Here is a 22,906-nt window from a genome sequence, read left to right on the forward strand (position 1 = left end):
GCAGCATGCTGTGAAAACTCTGTTCCCAATCTGAAAACTGAAGTTTAACATTACATTAAATAAAAACGGCCATTGTTTTCGCACATATCTGTGTGTGTGTGTATGTGTGTGTGTGTGTGTGTGTGTGTATATTATAAAACACACATACCTGTGCAGTGTGGTACTGGGTATCATCTTTTACTTGTTGGTTTCCATGGTGTGTGGTAACAGGAGCTCTTGTTGTTGATGGCTAATATGGGCAGAAGCAAAGCATCTCACAGCATCAAATGCAACAACTGAGAGTGAACTTTATTTTCACTCATTAACTATAACTGTTACATTTCAGCCAAGACACTTAAACTGTTAATCATGAAAAATGTAAACAATAGCAGTTATGTGGTGTTTTTTGTGGCATATATTTGCTGTGAACACGTCCCTGTTCGATGTGGGAGCAAACACTTTTGTCCTCAGTGTTGATGGGGATTGTTGATCCATCCGTCTTTCTCCATCATCCTTCTGATGACACGATTTTTTTTTTTTTCTCCAATGTTATTTCAGTTAAGTGTAATTATATTTCTGTTATCCTTTAAACCCAATGTGAAAATGTTGCATTAGTACCTTAACCATGGTTGGTGGGCTGCTCTGCACATCTGCCAGGTCCAGTTTCCTCCAGCGGCCGTCAGCAGCCTCAGAGCGTTTTCCTTTTAAATATGAAATAACTTGAAGATCAGACAATAAAGGTTTAGAAATAACAAGATTACCTTTCTTTGTAGTTTATGTGTCACAAATGCATTTACTTGGACATAAAAAATAAGAGACGGCAGTTAACTTTCTTTTTTCTGTTCTTATTATCAGCAAATTCTGTTTTCTATTTTAAAAACTTTCCACCAGTAAACTGTTTTAAAAGTACAAATCATATGTACAGTCATCACAATATGACCTACAAAAATTATTGATCACTTATTATGTTATTTGATCACTTAAGACACACTTTAAAATTCACTTTCTGCTGTAAGTGGATGAAACCTGAAAAAAAGTTCTAAACAGCTCAAAGAAAACAATTAGTCACAACAATGGAAACAATCTGCTGGTAATATGACCTACAATATATAATAAACCTAACCTACACTAATCTAATCTAAAGAACTATTCTAAAACTTACCTACAGAAAAATCTAAAATCACTAATCTAGACTACTGTAAATATAATTAAACCCTAAGTAATGAAATGCAATAAAAAAAATTTCTTCATAGGCCTTGTTCTTCCTTCTCCAAACATAGCGTTGATCCATGGGCCCAAACAGTTCTAATTTTTTTTATCAGTCCACAGAAAACTATCCCAAAACTTCTGTGGTTTGTCCACATGACTTTTGGCATACTGCAGTCGACTCTTCTTATTCTTTGGGGACAGCAAGGGGGTGCGCCTGGGAGTTCTGGCATGGAGGCCTTCATTACGCAGGGTGCGCCGTATTGTCTGAGCAGAAACTTCAGTACCCACATCTGACAAATCTTTTCTCAGTTTCTCAGCAGTCACACGGGGACTTTTCTCCACTCTACGCTTCAGGTAGCGCACAGCAGTCGAAGTCAGCATCTTCTTTCTGCCACGACCAGGTAGCGTTTCAACAGTGCCCTTTGCCTTGAATTTGCGAATGATGCTTCCTATGGTGTCTCTTGGTATGTTTAACATCTTTGCAATCTTCTTATAGCCATTGCCCTTCCTGTGAAGAGTAATCACCTGTTCTCTTGTCTTCCTGGACCATTCTCTTGACCTCACCATGTTTGTAACCACACCAGTAAATGTCTAGAAGGAGCTGAGTATCACAGTCATTTTAAAGCTGCCTAATTGGTGCTTATTAGGCTTTATTGCTGCTCCCTGATATCACAGGTGTTTTCAATACCTGATTGAAAACACTTTATTGAACCTCTGTTCTTCAGAGTGGTAGTCTTTAAGGGGTTGAATAATTGTCAATGAAGAATTCACAAAAGAAACATTTACGACTGTATTACAAAACTAATTGATGTCATTTTAGTTGCATATGGTTCTTTAAAAAGTCCTTGTAGGATTTCATTCTGAATACAATTACAAATGTACACTAAATTCCCTAAAACCATTTACAGCATTGGGGGTTGAATAATTTTGAACACAACTGTAGAATTAGACTTTAATGCATCATTATTAAAGTCTCCCACAAGCACAATGTTATTTGAAATTGAAGGCAGCTGATCAATGAACCTGCCCATATTTTCTTTAAAACTACACAAAGGGTATGTTTGTGGTCTATAAATAACACCAAGCAAAATATCATTTGCAGGAAAATGTGTCAACGGGCATTCTAAATTAAGATTTGGAATTGTTATATTAGTGTTTGGCACTCCACATGTTGTATAAACTCCAACTCCACCATGTTGTTGTAGTTTCAAATCATTGAAATTAGGACATTTACTTGTGTATGTAACACAACGAGGAATACACACAAAGTTGTAGTTTTCTAAATGTACACTTTCAGGCAGATAGTGTTCTGGCAGCCATGTTTCAGTTACAGCAATACATGTTGAATAGACACATTTAAATCCTCTTTATGGCAACGCAAACTCTGTACATTCAGTATAAACACAGAAAAGGAACTATCTTGTACTGTCACCAATGATTCATCATGTGCCATAAAAGATGGCATTTCTTGAAGAGCTTCACAAATCTGATCATTACAGAAAATGGCCTTTTCACTAAAGTCTTTAATTGTTAACCCTGAGAAACTCCTTACCCGGCTCAAAGCTACATAAACCTGACCAGGTACAAACACTTTAAACTAACGACAGCAGTATCAACAATTAAACCCTGAACTTTATGTACTGTGCATGCCCATGCTAGTTTTAAAGGAAATTGACGCTGAAAACCAGCTTTCGTACAAACGTTTTCCTCTTCTACATATATAGGTGTAGAATGGAGCAATTTTGCTGCCTCAAATTAACTCTGTTTTTGTCTTTTCAATCCCACATGACTATCATCAAACTGAATGTACACAGTTTCAGTTAACTTATCTTAATGTGGCGGTGCCAACTCAATTTCTACCGGCTACACCAACTGTGGCATTACCAACTAATAATTTGTACCGACTACGCCACCCGGGGGCTATTTCCGGGACTGCCCTCAACCTTAAGGCACACAGGTTGGTCGCGACTGGGTCAGGTATCAGACCAGAGTTGAGTGAATAACAAAAACTTTATTTAAAATAACTTCAAATTTTATTCACTACATCAAATAGTAAAAACAGAAAAGAAGACAAACACTTCAGGGTGGGAGAAGGCCTGATGTCCTAAGCAGAGAGCACACAGGGTCCTAAGCAGAGAGAACACTCACACGTGCACACACGCACCACAGCACACCACACCTCACTGTGAACACTGCACTGCAATCAGGTAAGGAACCCACCACCACAAGATGCTAATCTGCTGCCACTGGCCACCCCACTCCTGAAGGCAAAAGAGAAGACAGAAAAGTAATTTAAAACACAAATTAAAACAAGCATCGCATTACAACAGCCTGGCTCTCGACACAGTCAACAGCCCAAAAACTGCTCGTCACTCGATTCGTACAGAGGCACGCGAACAGAGGAAAGGCACTTAACAGATCACAATAGAAATTAGAAAATAACTACATTAATTAATAAAAACAAAAGAACATTATACCACAAATTCAAACTAATAAAAAGAATAGAAACCAAAAGAAATGGATTCCCATTACAGTAGGGAAACCTCAACCCGATAAAGTTAGGAAAATAATAAACAAAAGAATAAAGCTAATGCAAAAATAAATGATTAAATCACAACACAAAGTATCAGGTAATGACTACCCTGTAACACGCCACTTTTAAATCAGTTACTCACACTACCATTGTAAATAAGCACCATGCCCCCGGTCCAGCTGATCCTGCAGGTAGTTAAATACTGCAACAAGAAACTGTTAGCATACGGGAGCAGCAAAATATTAATCAGCTGGTGCCAAATGGAAGTAACACGGAGCTCCAGAGAACAGGAACGTAAATTAACAATGTCCAACTGAACCCAGCGAAGCAGACAACACAGAGCGAAGCAGGCAAAGCAGAGCACAGATGTAGCGCGGAGCAGCTGCAGTCGGAAAAAGCAGACAGTCAAGCCAACATCAAAGTGGTGTAAACGATGCACATAGCGCAGGAAAGCCACACAGCAAGCGGAAAGCCCACTACAGCAGCCCACTACAGCAGCCCACTGTAACGTCCCTTGCACATTGACCCGCACCTGTACGGCGACTCACGAGGCACGGATGCAGACTTTTAATAAGCACGTCTTCCTAACCACTTAGCGGCTTCCCCACAAAGCTCCTCAGTCCACCGCTGCCACTATCCGCACGTAAACCCAGAGGTACACCGGCTCGCTCGCGGACAAAGAGCAAACGCACCCACAACACAAACCGAAACAACTTTATAGGGATTTAAATAAGCATAATCAGCCTCAGCTGACTAGATGACATCAGACCATTCTGCTACATTTAGATGAACGTACGATATGAGTAACTACACCACAAACACCATTAACTAATACATCAACATCTACGTTTATAATTAACAGAACACGAGCATCTCTGCCTAAAAGTAACTTTTCTGGCAAATATGTGTTATGAACCTTTAAATGATGACCAGCTATTAATTCTATTTTGCCTGTTTTTTTTACTCCGTGCATAATCCTCTGCCTCTATCGTTTCAATTTCCGGGAACATTTTTATCACCTGCTTCAAGTTGTGCATATGAACATGATCATTTGTAGCATTAACGTGCAAAGATCCATTATCTTCCTCAACCTTGTCACAGCATGATATGATTAAATCATCTTTGTTTAGTGCAGTTGTTTTGCTTCTTTGCCTTAACCTGTTTAAGATAAGATAAGATAAGATAAACTTTATTTGTCCCACAGTGGGGAAATTTCTATGTTACAGCAGCAAGACAGAGAAATAAAAATAGATGCAAATATATAAAAAAAGAATATACAAAAAATAAAAACAGAAATAAAAACAAATAATAATAATAAACAAAAATAAAAATAAATGCAAATATATGAAAAATAATATACATATACTACAATAACAGTATATACACAGTACAATGTATAAATACAAATAGGAAAAAACGAAAGTACGCTTTTCAAGTCATATTTTAAGGTAGTATTGCACGTAAATTGCGGGTAATATTGCACATAATATTGTACCTGATTCATGTAATATTGCACACAGATAATGTTATTGCACAGCTTAAAAAGTAATAGCAGTGTTGTATGGTGGTGACTGGTTTTACTGGGAGCAGCTTTGGTTGTACAGTCTAATAGCAGCAGGGAGAAAAGACCTTCTGTATCGCTCCTTCAGACACTTAGGATGTATCAGTCTGTCACTGAAGGAGCTGCTCAGCGATGTAACGGTTTCATACAGGGGGTGGGAGGCGTTCTGCAGCAATGATGATAGTTTTGCTACCATCCTCCTTTCTCCCACCTCCTGTACAGTGTCCAGGGGAATCCCCAGGACTGAGCTGGCCTTCCTGATCAGCTTGTCTAGTCTCTTCCTGTCTGCAGTAGATATGCTGCTGCCCCAGCAGACCACTCCATAGAATATGGCTGAGGCCACCACAGAGTCAAAAAAGGTCTTCAGTAGCTCTCCCTGTACTCCAAAATACCTTAGTCTCCTCAGCAGAAAGAGTCTGCTCTGCCCTTTCTTGTAGATTGCCTCAGTGTTTGTCCAGTCCAGTTTGTAGTTTAGGTGAACACCCAGGTATTTGTAAGAGTCCACTCTCACAATGTCCTTTCCCTAAATGTTCACTGGTGATAGTTTGTTTGTGCCTACGGAAATCCACCACCAGTTCTTTCGTTTTCCCCGCATTTAACATTTCAGCAAAATGACTGTCCTTTTGTCTAACAACCTGTGTGAGTTCAACAACACTAAAACATCTCCATAAACTCATTTCAGCTACATCCACATACACTGATTTTCCATTCACAGGAGGCAATTGGAAAAAGTTCCCAACAGCAATTACACTCATCACCAAAAGCAGACAAATCTCCACTCTGTTTAATTTCACGTAATCTTCCATGTATATATGCCAATAATTTATGATCAACCATAGATATTTCGTCTATGATTAGAATTTAATTTGTCCTCACCCAACGGTGTGTATGGCAACTTTACATTAGTGTCAATACTAAATGTGTTGTGAATTGTTGCAGCCTTTAAATTGTATGCTGCAATGCCTGTTGGTGCTGTTAAAGCAACACAAATATCATCTGGATTCAAAGAAATCTGAGACAATAGTCGTGAAGACTCATTTTATGGCTTCAATTAAATGAGTTTTGCCTGTTCCTGCACCACCAGTAATAAACAAATGAAATGGTTTTGTGTTTTCTCCTCTAATTTTAACCAACACCACTGTCCTATTTTATTAAAAACAGCCATCTGGGTTTTGTTTAAGGAACGAATGATGCTTAACCCTTCAACACGACTCAAACTATTTTCTTTTTGTGTAACTGTGTAACTTGATCGTTTTTATCTGTCAAATCTGGAATACATTCATTATCATCTTTTTGGACAATCTCACGTCTAACCTGTTTACATTCTAAATGATCACCTTGCTGCTCAGGACAAAGGGAACACCATGCACTTTCTAATATGCCCTCAGTATTAACAGTATTGTGTGCGGTATCCAACACGTCTGCATCCTTTTCAAATAATGCTCTGTTTTTATTGACTACATTTTGAACCAATTCTACTAATCCATTACCTAAACAAATGTCACCTTCTTTATAAAAGTGTTCATAGGTAGTATATCCCTCTGGTTTTAGTTCTGTATCTGCACGATAAGGAGAAAACAATTGCAGTAAACTTTGGTAAAACTTTTCAGGACTCTTATTCACTGAAAATCGTGCATAACGAACAACTGCAGGCTGAGTACGTTTTCTTTTACCAATGAAACCAAGATTATTATCTAATGTCATTTCATTGGGAGACTGACCTTTAGATGTAATACGATACTCAGACACTGTGGCTAAGCACATATCATCAAAAACACTCTGACGTGGTCTATTCTTGTAATGATCAACCAAACTTGTCATCCACATCTCTTCACTTCTTAAAGTTTGCGACTGCAACTTGTGTAGAACTTGCAACGGTAAACTCATACGAACTGAATCATCACCCGTGGGAATGAACTGAACATTTCTGGAACACTCCTTTATTTGTCAACCTATACACTGCCTCTTGTGCACTAACTTCACGATTATGCAAGTACACACTGCCTCATTTTTTTAAAGCTTGTTTGGCATCAACATTACCCTGAGTTGAGCATTTGCTAATTAATAAACCCATTTCCCTTTCAGATTTTGAAATGTAGGAAATTATATAAACAATACATGCATAAGCATCAGTTACATACTGAATATCCAGATTGGCATTCCAGCATAAAAGAGCAAATTTATTATACTGATTAACCCACGCTTCATTTAATTGCCGTTTCAACACTATGTGCGGTATTATTTACACGCCTATATGCCGTTTCAAATAAATCCTGATTTATTCCTACACTTTCAAACAAACCTCTTCTAAAACAGCTGTTTTAACTGCTGATGTTATATTCCGAGCATAATCCGCCTTCATTTGGTTATTTTCACATGTACTTTCACCAGATCCTTCTTTCTCAGACTCATCTTCCACTTTTCTTCGACAAATAAAAGTTCTGCTTGTTGGTGGTTTAGGAAAATTAAAACGACAAACTGTATTTTTCTTTTTTCATGTTTGTGAATGGTGTTTACTGTGAAGTTGCACTGATGTAACAATATTGTGCAATTCCTTATTTTCACTAGAAACCTCACATGTAACATGTGTGTCAACAAACTCAACAACTTCATCAGAATTTGTATCCATCTGTGTGGCATTTTTAATCCAAAACAAACAATGAACATGTGGAGAACCACGCTGCTGAAATTCAACCCTGTAAAAATCATCTACAATTTCTCCTCTACACTGTTAGCCCGGATTTAGTTTCTACTTAAATATTCAAGCATAATACACTAAAACAAAAAAGTTTGATGACAGCACTTTATAATTTTAAGTATATTCTACTAATTTGTTGGCATAGTCCAATGTGCAAATAATTTGAAGTACAATGAGCTTAAATTGAAAAGTTATTGAACAGACCACACCTCTTCTTTCCAGTTGTGACAACTGTCTATTAGTAATGAGCAGTTGCTCAAGGTATCAGTGTGTGTGTTTTCCCTTATTTGAAGAGCAGCTTGCTCTTACACACAAATACATACAGACATATAATACAAAACAAAAACAGTTCAAAACTGATTTCAGCCACGTACTGAGTCGAAGTTTTCTGTCTTTGTTGCAGTTGTGTGGATTCAGGCACTGCTGGCGAGGAACTGGAATGTGAGTATAACTCCGAGAGTTGTAAAAACCTCATTTTAACTTTTGCCATTTCAACGGGCATTTTGAGACACTGGCTAACTTACCTGTGTAACGTATATTTAGCTAACTGTGGGGGGAGGGGTTTTGGGGCTGCAGTGAAATTTTTTTTGAACATTTACCGGTTCGTTGGCTTTTTATCCACAACTAATCGATATCTAACGCTAGATCACTTTCTCACGCGAGTTGCTGATCGCGTGCAGTAAAAACACGATTTTAACCAGTTTCACTGCCTTTAGGCTTTCACCTGGCCGGCTGCAAGCGGCGTTTTTTTCCAAGAAGATAGCGGGAACACGTGCGGCTGTTTCACGCGGCTTACCACGGCCTATTGTATCTGGTAAGTTCCTTTAAGACAACGTAAGCGAATATGTGTATGTGACTTAAAATGCCCTATAATAAAGCCAATTCGCCGTAAACTAGCAAAATAATAAATGTCATGTCAGTGTTCAGATTTTTCCAGTCTGTTTTCATAAGGTAAATGTTGTTAATGTTTGCTCATTTGAGGGAAAATAAAGAGAAATTCTAAGAATTAAGTCTAAAGAAACAGATTAAATAATGGTTTGGAAGTGCAAGTATTGTCCTTTTAGATGTAAAAAAAGAGCACAATTGTTTAAACATTACAGGCTAAAACACGGAGGTTATACCAAAACCGAGCCTTTTCCTTGTTTACATCAGGAATGTCTGTGCACATTTAAATCATTAAATGCACTAAAAGTTCACCTGTCCCGCATTCACACAAAAACTCCAGATCAGCAACAAAGTACAGATATACCAACTAAGTTTAGTTGTCTGTCGTGTGGATTTACAGAGTCTTGTTCAGAGAGTGACTTTCTCACTCACCTGCATCGTGCACATCTAAAAGTAAATCATAAAGTCAGATGCCCTTATGAAGACTGTAATTTTGAAAGCAGTGTTTACTCCACATTCAAAGCACACAAGAGTAAAGTACACAAACAACAGATCTCAAAGAGGTTTAAATCAGAAATTGTTGGTGACAATATTATAAGCCATGACAGTAATGCTTCACAAGAGCAGATGTCAGATGCTAATGATATTGAGGACACAGAAGAGTTAAATGAGGTAACAGAATGTGATCTGCACGATTTAGAAAAACAGCTTGAGCACAACTTGGCATCTTTACTACTAAAGATGCACACTGTTTTGCACATACCAGAGAGTGCAGTGCAAGATGTGATAGAGCAGCTCTGTCAAATCAATAAGCTCTCACAACCACTTGTACAACACAGAGTCAGGGGCATATTAAACAAATATTGTGCTGACATGGATGAGACTGTTATTAAAGAGATGATCAGTGCTGTGTCAGAAAGTAACATGATGACACATTGTTCCAAAGATGGACCTTTAGGAACTGCCAAAAAAAGAGCAGCCTATGTGCATAGAGAGTTTCCACTGGTAAATCCAATTGAATATGTTGTGGAGAAAGGCAAAAAAACTCTTGCATATGTTCCCATTGTTCCTATGCTACAGAAGTTGCTTAACAAAACTGATGTTTTAGACAAAGCTATGTCAGAAAAAGTACATGTCCCTCAGGAATTCAGATCATATGCTGATGGGCAATACTTTACTGAAAATCCATTTCTTGCAAAAGATGAGTTCACAATTGCTCTTGTACTTTACATTGATGACTTTGAAGTCGCCAATCCTCTTGGAACATCAAAGCTAAAACACAAGATGTGTGCAGTATACTGGGTTATTGCAAACATACCTTCAAAATATCGGTCAACCCTCAGCTCTATCCAACTTGCTTTACTGTGCAATACCTCCACAGTCAAGGAGTGTGGTTATGCAAAAGTTTTCCAACCTCTGATCTATGATCTAAAATTATTGGAGCAGAATGGCATTTACCTGGAGCAACTAGGTGCCAGTGTGAAAGGTACAGTCTTGTATGTTGCAGCTGACAATCTTGCTGCCCACTCTCTTGCAGGTTTCCTGGAGAGTTTTACTGTCGACAAATTCTGCAGATTCTGTTTGGCAAGCAGTAGAGACACTCAACAACAAGAGGTATGTTCTGGTTTCTTTCAACTCCGAGACAAAGAGTCCCATGACAGGCAGGTGCAGGAGATGAGAGAGGACCAAGGAATGATTCGAGCTTATGGTGTGAAAGGAGCATGTCCTTTAACTGAGAATCTTGAGCACTTTCATGTGGTCAGTGGGTACCCTCCTGACATCTTGCATGATATTTTGGAAGGTATTGTTCCAGTTGAATTGTCCCTGTGCCTTACAGACCTGATAGGCAAGACTTATTTCACCCTAGATATGCTGAATCAGGCCATTAGGTATTTTGAGTACTCATTTAGTGACAAAACAGATCGACCTCAGGTTATTGGAAAGGAATTTTCCAGTAAAGGGACCATTGGTGGAAATGGCCATGAGAACTGGTGTCTCATAAGGCTCCTTCCATTTCTTATTGGTCACAGTGTCCCTGAGGGTGACAACACTTGGGAAATTCTCATGCTTCTCAAAGATATTACTGAGCTAGCTGTAGCACCAAAGCATACAGAAGAGACACTTAACTTTCTGGACTGTAAGATAGCAGAGCACAGGCGCTTGCTGCAGTCAACATTTCCAGATTTTCGTTTAAGGCCAAAACATCACTTTGTGGAACATTATCCTCAGCTTGTAAGAAAATTTGGTCCCCTGTCTGAGGTTTGGACAATGCGGTTCGAGGGGAAGCATAAATTCTTTAAGAGGGTAATTCGCACTGCTCAGAACTTTAAAAATGTTGCCATGACACTTGCTACAAAACACCAGAAGGCAGTCAGTTACCATCTCGATTGTAGCTCATTTTCAGACCATCAGTTGAGATGTCAAAGGTTACTCCAGTTTTGCTTGCCACCTTCCCTCACTGTGTGCAGACAGCAATTGCTCAAAACTTTACAACACTAGAGTCGGTGCTTGAAGCGGCATCTGTCAGTGTAGATGGAATCAAGTATCATCCAGGCATGATACTGTCTTCTGGGTCATGCTCTGGTCTCCCCGCATTCGTCCAGATTCACAAGATTGTTGCAGTTAATGTAGAGATTCTATTTGTCTGTCACAAATTGGCTGCATGGTACAGGGAGCATTTGAGATCTTACCAACTTCATTGTGATAGTGTTACTTCTATGTGTGTGTTGAAGATGTCAGATTTAAATGATGTCCTCCCATTATCAGCATACAGGGTACAAGGAGAGCTTATGGTGACACTGAGACGATTTGTAATTTGTTAAACAGCTGTCTGTCATTTTTTCCCCCCAGATGGCCATGGAACAGAAATTAACAATGCGAGTTATCGTCTCCGAGGAGATATAAGAAAGATGACAATGAACCCTCGACCATACATACTTGAAGATTTGATTAGCTGGCTCAAAGGCACTCTCCAAACAAACTACAATTTTACCTTACAGTACCAAGATCCTGAATTTAATAATGAATTATGCAACCTTACAGACTTGTCTGAGCTCCCAGATAAACCAACGATCAAAATCATCCCTATCATTGAGCTTGTACCAGTCCCTGGAGGTTCTGAATTATGTAGTGACACAGGCAGCCAGGCAGACACCGAGATCCTGTCCATCTCTTTGGATCGAAGTTTTCAGTGGCCAGAGGTATTTGAAATTCCCAAATTTCAAGTTGATGTAGAGTATAGACTACGCCAAGGTAACCTGCAGTATCTCAGGGATGCATCCTTTCTTAAAGTCACAAAAGAACTAAAGCATGACATACTCGAGAAATTGGCTGAGACCATGTATGCATTTAAAGCATACCCAACGAAAGAAGATTTTGAGACTGTTGCTAAGGCTTTAGTGCAAACACACCCATGCCTTAAAGAAACCGGGTCACCCTCTGGCTGGAACGGTTGGAAGAATAGCCTTAAGTTCAAAATGGGTAATTATAGAACCAAAATGCGGCAGCTGGGTCGACTTGATGTAACTGTCAATGGTGGCAAGCGAGGAAGTGACACTACAAATGGCGAGCCTCCCAAGACACAGATCAAGAAGCCAAAGAAAGGGGAAATAAATTTCCTGCCTGATTTTCCAGAGGGGATGAATGACCAGAACATGGAAGTAGCTCGTGAGGTTCTGGTCAATGAAATGATGAAAACAAAGCCAAAGGAATCCCTGGTTAAGAAAGAGATGGATGTGACGTTTGCTTTTCACAGAAAGGAAATTGTCAAAGAGAAGCCTGCCATCAGCCAGCTTGTGCATCGTTGGCCAGCTCTTTTTACAGAAAATCAGGTTTGTGTTAAGTGTCTACATATATAGTGTTGAGTGTGTCAGATTAAAACAGTGTGAACATTAACTGATGCATTGCTTGCCATGTTTTAGGTTTCCTATGAATTTGGCAGAGTGGTAGGAAAAATCTCAGAGAAAACTTCTTGGATGCACTTGACCATTTGTCTCCAAGCCTCATGGACCTCTTCAAAAAGAAGAAAGGCCTTACTGGTCAGCTTTTGGCTGAACTTTTATGCCAGACAAAGGTAAGTTAACATATCTACATCAGTCCTGTTTTCCTATGAAGCTTTTCCTTTTTATAAAGATTTTTTTTTTTACCTCTGCATTCTCTATTCTCATAATTGTATCTCCTATTTCCAGTTTATTTTTTCCTAATCTCTTCTTTTCATTACTTGTAAATTACAGTCAGTATAAAGTGATTTATTCAATGTCGACTATTGTCTAGACAACTGAGCCAACTGACGTCAGATGCCTTTGTCTTCGGGGACTTCCGGTCATCTTGGGCGATGATCCTTCTGCTTTCTTCAAGACCTGCTTTGTAAGCAAATTCATTTTTTTATAAATGTTGCAGATGCATGTTCTTTGTTTTATTTTATTTTCAAACCATTAATCAGGACTATGTGCTACAGATTTATTCAGTATTTCAGACTTGGACTTTTTTTATTTTATTTTTACCATAAAATTGTCTGTATGTTTAATCAGTGGCATGAAATTAACTGAAAAAACTTGGCTGAAAAAATATGGGTTCAGTTAACATTAAAAATGTTGCTGTAATTGTACAGTGAAAAGGAAGCTGAACAAGCCAGGCCTCATATCTTGTATGAAGAGAGTGTCTTTTACTATATGTCAGTGTACAGTGTTTCCTCTTAGGGTATTTTTATTGTTAACATTTCGAAAATGTATGTGCTAACTAACACACGATTGTACATTTGTTTCTCTGTAAGGACACAGCTGACAATGACTTGTACAGGCAAACTCCAGTGGGATTGCTTTTCATCGGTGAAGAGAACCTTAAGCTGAACCCGTCCAAAGTGGGAATCATCTTGGAAGGGAATGTGGTGATGGATGACCTGGCCAACCTTCCTCAGGCCTTCTGTGTCCTTTTTGGACTGATATATGCCCTGCACCTGGACTATCCCAAATACATGAAAAACACTTTTTGCTTTGTTCAGCAGGTGATGTTGAACCTGGGTAAAAGTGAGCTGGCACCCAAAATTCAGACTCTGAAAAACCAACTTACAGTATAAAGAGGTGTTGTTACACTATTTCTCCAGATATGAGAAATATTGTTTGTTCTTTTAGAAAAGTGACTTGTTTGCACTGATATGCCCTTTTTATATTTTGTTTTTGGATTGGCACTGATATATCTAGTTTCATTCAGATTAACAAACCCAAAACTGCGAAAAAGCCAGTTTGCAGTGTAAAGTGCTGTTCTAACTCATTGCACTACTGCTTCAGATACAGGTGCCTAATTTTTTTTGTTGTTGTTCTTTTAGGAAAATGTTGTGTTTGCACTGTTATGCACTTTTTCTATTTTATGTTATTGGATTGGCACTGATATGTCTGGTTTCATTCAGATTAACAAACCAAAAACTGAGGAAAATCAGTTTGCAGTGTTAAGTGGTGTTCTGAATCGTTGCACTACTGCTCCTGATACCAGGTGCCTAGTTTTATGTTGTGCTTTTAGAAAAACAACCCGATATGTGTATGTTCACAATAAAGCATTTTACCCCTAACCGGGGTGTTTTCAACAAATGTTTCATCTGATTTCTTGATCTGAATAAGTATTTATAATGCACCAGATTAAAAACTGAAATAGTAATTTAATGATAACTGAACTAGGGGAAGAAAGATAAGTAAGCTACAACTAGGTATTTGGTGCATTATACTTAAGATATTAAGTGTATTAATTGTGCAAAGGAGTTAACTTGGCAAAACATGTCAAGTTGAATCAATTTTGAATTGAGTGTAATGTACTTAACATTTTAAGTTAAATGTACTTAGGTTTTCATTACACATTACTTATTTTTTTAAGGCAACCAGTTTCCTCAAATTTCTTAAGTAAATTCAACTTATCCGGGTTTACAGTGTAGGTTGAACAGGAGACATAAGAACTTCTCTCAAAAAACAATGGCACCTAAAATCAAACATGCGAGCTGCAGTAACAGGATTGTGACGCAAAAGCTCACATTTATCAGCCCATTCCAGTTGTTCTAAAGTTTCATGTCTTCCTTGTTGCTTTAAAATGCTTGACATTAAAGATGTCCATCTCATGTCAGCAGATGAAAATCAACTAAACCAAGTAGGAATGCGTAACTATCTCTCTATTGCAAACAAATCTTTTTGCACGCCTTGCCAAAAAGATGGAGTGCCAAGGATTGGCTTCAAAAACCTACATCCCTCATCATAATTTAGTACTTGTCTTAAAGAGTCCGTGTCTTTTAAACATTTCACTTCGAATAGGCTTATTAAATCCTTTCCCTTTTCTTAATGCTACTGATACAGTAGACTTTACTTGTTCTATTTCTAATAAATACTAAAATATAAAATATATTTAACAATTTGGGCAAATCTTCCATCTGCATGCAGAATCTATTATTAAAATATCGTGACAGTGTTAACCTTTGGTCACGACTGTTACAATAAGTTGAAGAACCATTGGGAAATAAAAGAGGAAAACATTTAGCCTCTGCGAGCATTTGAACTGGATAATTCCCTTCAGATGGGGTGCCTGTTTAATATTTGTAGTATCAACATACTGATACTTATAATGACCTTTATATGTCAGCTTGTGTTTTAATTTCACACATACTAATGACCCTTCACCTTCTGTTCCAGGCAAAACATTTGTTGTGTTGTTAATGTGGCGGGACGTTAATTAGACAGAAACTATAACTCAGCTGACTACGCCACCCTGTTAACAGGGAACACTATTATAGATTAATCATCTACAAAAGACACACAGGTACGTGGTTTCAAGAAACAGAGGCAAGAGACGTGGATACCAAAGATACAAAAAATGTTTTATTTCAACAATAAATATGGGTATTAATCTTAAAACTATGGGCTGGAAAAAAAACTATGGGCTGGAATAAAATAGGCATAAAAACAAAAAGGAAACCGAGGCTTACCTAAAGCAGGTAAACTAGCTTAATGAGTATGCGGCTACTATATCGCCAGGAGCATAACGCCAAGTGCACAAGACGCACCACACATACACACACACACACACACACACACGGTAAGGTCAAGCGTGAACTCACTGCACCCTGTGATAGAGTCCCACCACCGCACGCAAAGGCCAACTAGCCGTCTGTCTGAAGCCTCGGTTCCTATAACAAAAGACACTTAACCAAATTTAAATCTCAAAGCGAAAAATAATAGTAATCAAAGAAATGATAATGAGAATAATAATTGAATGTTGAGTGTTAAATGAATATACAATGAATCAAACAAGCACAATCACAAATCAGACAACTTACATAAACAAACAAAGTAAAAAAAACAAAATACCATACGACAATGAATAACTAAATTAAGTGGATGAATTCAAAACCAACCTAAACAAACAAACTGCAAACTTCACAATAAAGCAAGTACAGACGCGGAAGAGTTGGTCCAACAGAGAGGACCAATGCACGCGCCCGCTCACGCCTCTGTGTTAGATCGCAAAACAGACATAAACAAAACGTAAAAGAAGCATAAACAAAGTTTAAACACAGCTTAAACAAAGCAGACAAATCATAAACAAAGCTAGCAAAGAAAACAAAGCAGCAGCATCAAAGTACGTTGCCCCGCAGGCCACACTGAATGACTCCTCTTAAAACTATTCCACCTAAAAAGGATTAAGTGAACATTTATTCATCCCACCAAACACCACAAACCTCAGCAGAGATAGCTACACATACCTTAATATTGTCGTTTCGACCACAAGTCCAGCCGCACAGGCAAACGGACATCAAACCGGCAAGAAGGCACGGGATTACGGCGGGTTCATGTTTAAAAGCAGTCACCGAGCAACATGGAAAGATTACACATTGGAAACTATAATTCAAATAAAGCTGGTTACCACAAACACACACGTTGATACACACTTGCTAGCAAGCACATACCTGTGAGACAGGAAGAGTCTAAACCAGGAAGGGGCGGGCCTCGGGCAATGACACACAAGCGGTGATCACACAACATGGTGCATTAAAAGTCCCCTTTTATATAGTCGTGCATGTATCTGATTGGACAACTGATGCTTTCATGACAATTTAAAGAGACACCCACAGTTCGTCCCACTACAATCTACCCCCCCACTGACGGATCGTCGCCCCGACTGTCCTACTACTAGGGTCAGGATTACCTAATCCCATGGCCTAACAATGCCTGGCACCATGCCATGCATTTGCTGCTGGGAGCCCTCACCTGTCCCCCCTACTGAATGGGGAAGATGGTGTACATTTGGATGTTGGCCCGCATTTGCACGTTTTGTCCTGCGTAACGCACCCTCATCCACCCTAACCAGGGCTTCAGGCTGTGGCTCCGGCAACATAGCTATATCCCTAGCTGGAGCCTGTAATCCTGGCCAGTTAGCAGGAATGGGTCCCGTAACACTCACCCTCTCCTGTGGACCATGTTCCACCCCAGATGCCAGCCCACCAAATCTTAATTCGACATCAACTTGATCCCGTTCTTGGACCAAAGCTAATAAATCTACCTCATCCTCTTCCTCAGCTAACGAGGATCTGCCCACAACTGGGTCAGTCAAGTCAAGAGTCAAGTCAAGAAGCTTTTATTGTCATTTCAACCATATATAGCTGATGCAGTATACAGTGAAATGAGACAACGTTTCTCCTGAACCCAGGTGCTACATAAAACAACATAAAAACAACAGTCACAGTACAGAAGAACACAGGGCCAGGAACTAAGATCCTCGCCACATAAAGTGCATGTGTGCAACTGGTGCAAACAGTGCAAAAGACAACACAAGACAGTGCAAAAGACAACACAAGACAGTGCAGAACAATACAAAATACACAAAATATAAAAATAAAAGCAGCAGTAGCTCCGCCAGTAAAACTTGTCGTGACAGGATAAGGTGCACAGTAGCAGAAATGTAAACAAATATAAACAGAATTTTGCAATCCTATAATAGTGTAAAAAATATGGTAGCAGCAATCAAGATAAAGTGAACAGTGACCAATGGATTCACAGAATAATGTGCAAATAGAGCAAGTTCGGAGATCAGCAACAAACGGCATGTAAACATTATGCTATAATGAGAGGTGTGAATGGTGCTGAGACCTGGGTGTGTGAAGTGTATGTGTGTTGAGTCCGGTTGTGCAGATCAGTCACCAGTTGTGTGTAAGTGTGTGTGTGTGTGTGTGTGTGTGTGTGTGTGTGTGTGAGAGAGAGAGTTCAGTCCAGATGTTTGTTCAGGAGCCTGACGGCTATGGAAAAACTGTTACACAGTCTTGTTGTGGCGGCCGAATGCTTCGGAACCGTTTTCCTGATGGTAGGAGGGTGAAGTATGTGTGTGATGGTGTGTGTGGTCGTCCACAATGCTGTTTGCTTATGGATGCAGTGTGTGGTGTAAATGTCCATGATAGAGGGAGAGAGACTCGATGATCTTCTCAGCTGTCCTCACTATCCTCTGTAGGGTCTTGCGATCCGAGACGGTGCAATTCCCAAACCAGGCAGTGATGCAGCTGCTCACGATGCTCTCGATGGTCCCTCTATAGAACATGGTCAGGATGGGGGAGGAGATGGGCTTTCCTCAGCCTTCTCAGGAAGTAGAGACGCTGCTGGGCTTTCTTGGTGATGGAGCTGGTGTTAAGTGACCAGGTGAGGTTATCCGCCAGATGAACACCAAGGAATTTGGTGCTCTTGACGATCTCCACTGAAGATCCATCGATGAACAGTGGAGAATGGTCACTCTGTGCTCTTCTGAAGTCAACAACCATCTCTTTGGTTTTGTCCACGTTCAGAGACAGGTTGTTGGCTCCACACCAGGCTGTTAGCCGTTGCACCTCCTCTCTGTATGCTGACTCGTCGTTCTTGCTGATTAGACCCACCACGGTCGTGTCATCAGCAAACTTGATGATATGATTCGAGCTGTGCATTGGAGCACAGTCGTGAGTCAGCAGAGTGAACAGCAGTGGACTGAGCACACAGCCCTGAGGGGCTCCAGTGCTCAGTGTGGTGGTGCTGGAGATGTCAGGTAAAGGACTGCCATGGTTAGTACCAACTGTGTCCTTACAGACTCTTCTCTTTAGCAGTGAACGATGCACGTTCCTTACCTTGGTCAGGTCATCTACAGGCGCAATGGTGTACACTACACCACCTTCCTTGGGTGCCCTTGTCACTTTATAGACCACTGGGCTCCACAAGTCCTGGATTTTATGGCGGCCCCTTACCCCATAATCACGGAGGTACACCAGTTGACCCTCCACCAGTGGTTCATCTCGGACGTGCTGATCATGATTGGCCTTGCGCCTATCAGCCATGACCTGCAACCGTTCCCGTGCACCTGCAAAGGCCACCTGGAGCCTCGTTTGATGTTCCAAGACCCAGTCATGCACACTACCCTCCCTTAGCTGTGGTTCTCTCCCCAACAGAAAATCTACGGGCAATCGTGGCTCCTGTCCAAACATCAAGAAGTGTGGCGATTCCCCTGTGCTATTATAACTGAACACTACCTGGGGAAGACACGCTACCCAGTCTCGTTTCCTGGACACTGGCAGAGTACGCAACAGATTATGTAAAGTGCGGTTAAAGCGTTCACACTGGCCGTTGCCGGCCGGGTGATAGGGGGTAGTACGAGACTTCACCACACCATAAAGCTCACATAACTGACGTATCAACAAAGACTCAAAATTTCGACCCTGGTCCGAGTGGAGACGGCCCAGAACACCGAACCTGTAAAACCATTCGGTCACCAGGGCTTGTGCCACCGTCTCCGCTCGCTGATCCCTCGTTGGAACAGCAAGGGTATACTTACTGAAAACGTCAGTCATCACCAAAACGTTTTTGATGCCAGAGCTTGTGGGCTCTAACACTGTGAAGTCCACTGCCAAGATGTCATTTGGCCTAGATGACATTAACCGCCCCATAAAAGTCTGAGCCAGTGGCTGGGTGTCTTTGGTCACACTCGTGACACCAACTTGCCACATCCGAGGACAAACCCGGCCAATAACACCTCTGTTGCACTAATTCCATCCTGCCCTGGTGTCCATGTTGCTGATGCAACTGCCTTAACACCTCTGGTCTCAAGGCAGCAGGCAAAACCAATTGCAACATCTCTTCCTTACCATTAGGGCAGTGAACCCGACGATACAGCATACCATCTAACTCCCTCAACCGATCCCACTGGCGGAGCAAGGTTAAGGCTGCCTTAGTCATTTGGCACCGCTCATTAGGTCCTGGGCGATTTCCTTGTGTCCAAAATCGCAACACTTCCCAAATAACTGGATCAGCTGCCTGCAAAGAACGCAAGTCACCAGCAGAATAACCAGGAAGTGTAGAGACCATACACTGGGTCGCTATACCCACAGAATCTACCCTAGCTAATGACCGCAAAGACTCAGGAATTGCAGTGCCGGGGGTCAACCCATCCAACCCACCAGGTTCCAGGTGATCCCTCCGTGACGGCGCATCTGCATTTCTATTACTCTTACCAGAGCGATACTTGATCTCAAAATAGAAAGCCGCCAGCTGAGAAGCCCAACGCTGCTCAGTCGCCCCCAACTTTGCAGAGGTCAGATGGCTAAGGGGATTATTATCCGTGAATACCACACACTTATTACCCAACAGATATTCACAGAATTTCTCCGTCATGGCCCACTTGAGTGCAACAAACTCCAACTTCATAGAGCTATAATTTGACATGTTGCGCTCAGTGGGCCTTAAACTGCGACTAGGATATGCCACTGGTCCTACCTTACCTTCAGTTTCCTGGGAAAGGACTGCCCCTAACCCTTGATAACTGGCGTCCACCTACAGAATAAACGGTTTAGAGAAATCGACACGCAAGTACTGGGGCGGTAGTCAGTTTCTCCTTTAACCCCTCAAAGCTCACCTGACAGTTTTCACTCCAGGCACTAGCAAAACTCCTACTTTCTGCTTACCCTTTACACCAGCAAATTCCCCACCAGCTTATGCAGTGGGGCAGCCAACTTGGCAAACCCTCCACAAACCGCCGATAGTAGCTGGAAAAACCCAGAAAGGATCTTAACTCTGTAATGCTAGAGGGACGGGGCCACTGGGCCACAGCCTCGATCTTACTAGGGTCAGTTGCCACACCCCTGGAAGAGATAACATGACCCAAATATTTCACCTCTTGCTGAAGAAAGGCGCACTTCTCTAGCCTAGCCTTTAACCCTTCCTGCTCCAGACGGCTTAAAACAACCTCCAACCTCTCCAAATGTTGAGTAATTGAGGTGGAGAACACCACGATATCGTCTAGATATAAAAGTAAGGACTGACACTGTTGGTCCCCAAATACCCTCTCCATAAGTCGCTGGAAGGTAGAGGGGGCATTGCACAACCCAAAAGGCATACGATTCCATTCAAACAGGCCAAATGGGGTGCAAAAAGCGGTCTTTGGCTTATCCCCCTCTGTGACAGGGACCTGGTTATAACCACTAGCTAGATCCATAGTGGAAAACCAACAGGCCCCCGTCAACGCATCCAGCGACTCCTCAATCCGAGGCAAAGGAAATGCATCCCTCCTGGTCTTGGCGTTTAACTGGCGGTAGTCAGCATAGCGTAGACTACCATCCTTTTTTTTTACCAAGACAATTGGGGAGGCATATGGGCTGCAACTTTCCCTAATTACCTGAGACTCCAGCAGCTGATTGATGTGGGCTCGAACAACCTCATACTCAGAGGAGGTACCCGCGATGTCGCTGCCGCACAGGGATATCATCTAAGAGTGGGATATCATGAGATATAAGACTTGTACATCCCAAATCACCATCATGTTCGGAGAATACCGTCTGATATTTTGTAAGCAAGGCCCTCACCTTGCCCTGTTCCAGTTCTGGCAATGCAGTCAGGTCTACTTTTGCAATCTGCTCTAAAACAGGGGCACTAACTGCTAGAGTGGCTTGAGAATACACATTTGCTGTAGTGGATCTAACTTCAGTAACACCTGCCGGCAAACTGACAACATGCACTCTACCCAGGGTACCTAATACTCTGCGTGGAAAAAGGAGGACATCAGACGTGCCTATGTTGACCACTGGCACATAAACTGAGCCTCCAATCACTCGCACCAAGGCGGGGGATGCCAACAACCCTTCGGGTAACCCAGACTCAATGGGCTCGAACAGTACAGTACTACCTGCCAACTGTTCTGCACAAGTTGCCGCAACCAACTTAATAGTACCACCTGTGACACGACATGCCCGAGGACCACGCACTCTTACCCTAGTCATACACTCAACGAGAGATTGCTCGCTACCTTGATGGCAGTGTTGTAGGGCTTGAAAAACTGAAAGTGGCGCACTAGAAACCGGAGGAAAATCAAACAAAGCGGGCCATGCTGTCCAAAGAGCTCCTGGTAGCATCGCCCAAGTACATTCATCCCCAACACACCAGGGACTTGAGAGCGCAAGCCACCAGGAGGATCCTGACCACCAGCACCCCACATCGGAACTATCCTACCACAGAGCTCAATATCCAATTCCATATAACCGATATATGGAATTGAGAGCCCATTTGCAGCTCTTAGCTGCAACCAGGAACACGACCTCAAGCGCTCCTGACCCCATGGCTCAAAATGTTGAATAAAACAACTTTCCGTAATAGTTGATACCATCGAACCGGTGTCAATTAAACAAGGGACTAACACACCACCAATTAAAACATTCAGATGCGGGCAAGAAGACATTAAATTTGGAACTGAACTAGATTTCTTACCATCTGAGTCAGCCATTTTCCCAGCCGAGCTGTGACTCTTCAGCACGGCCGGAATTAGTTTTCCGACACATTAGCTTGCGACCGCACACCTCCAATGGCACGATCAACACGAGAACGTAATGGTGACCGGGACATGACACGCCCTTCGCATTCCGTGCAAAATGGCCTGGTTTTTGACAACGCCTACAGATCATGGGCTCACTACGAAAAGTTTGGGCACGAGGACGAGAATGGGGCCCTTGCAAACGGGCAATATTCTGGGTAAGCTGATTTAATTGCTCTTGTTGTAATTTTAACATCTCTCC

General features: G+C 41.3%; 1 protein-coding gene and 1 pseudogene across 5 annotated transcripts in view; both read right to left on the reverse strand.

Annotated features, from left to right (window-relative positions):
• LOC124392652 overlaps positions 1-20,647 on the reverse strand; it is a 31,126-nt gene extending 10,479 nt beyond the window's left edge. For 3 of the 5 annotated variants that reach the window (XM_046859819.1, XM_046859817.1, XM_046859816.1), the window contains exons 1-4: positions 18,896-20,647; positions 16,601-17,439; positions 598-680; positions 149-495 (exon numbers count right to left, since the gene is read on the reverse strand). In XM_046859819.1, the coding sequence (XP_046715775.1) occupies positions 17,044-17,439; positions 18,896-19,852 (1,353 nt within the window). In that variant the 5' untranslated portion in view covers positions 19,853-20,647 and the 3' untranslated portion in view covers positions 149-495; positions 598-680; positions 16,601-17,043. Of the gene's footprint in view, positions 1-148; positions 496-597; positions 681-15,919; positions 16,528-16,600; positions 17,440-18,895 lie in introns of those variants that run through there. The other 2 variants (XM_046859818.1, XM_046859821.1) reach the window with 2 other exon arrangements.
• On the reverse strand, positions 2,840-16,880 carry LOC124392576 (annotated as a pseudogene).
• Positions 20,648-22,906: the final 2,259 nt, after the last annotated feature.

The sequence above is a fragment of the Silurus meridionalis genome, chromosome 10 (assembly GCF_014805685.1).
Source record: "Silurus meridionalis isolate SWU-2019-XX chromosome 10, ASM1480568v1, whole genome shotgun sequence".
Classification (NCBI taxonomy): domain Eukaryota; kingdom Metazoa; phylum Chordata; class Actinopteri; order Siluriformes; family Siluridae; genus Silurus; species Silurus meridionalis.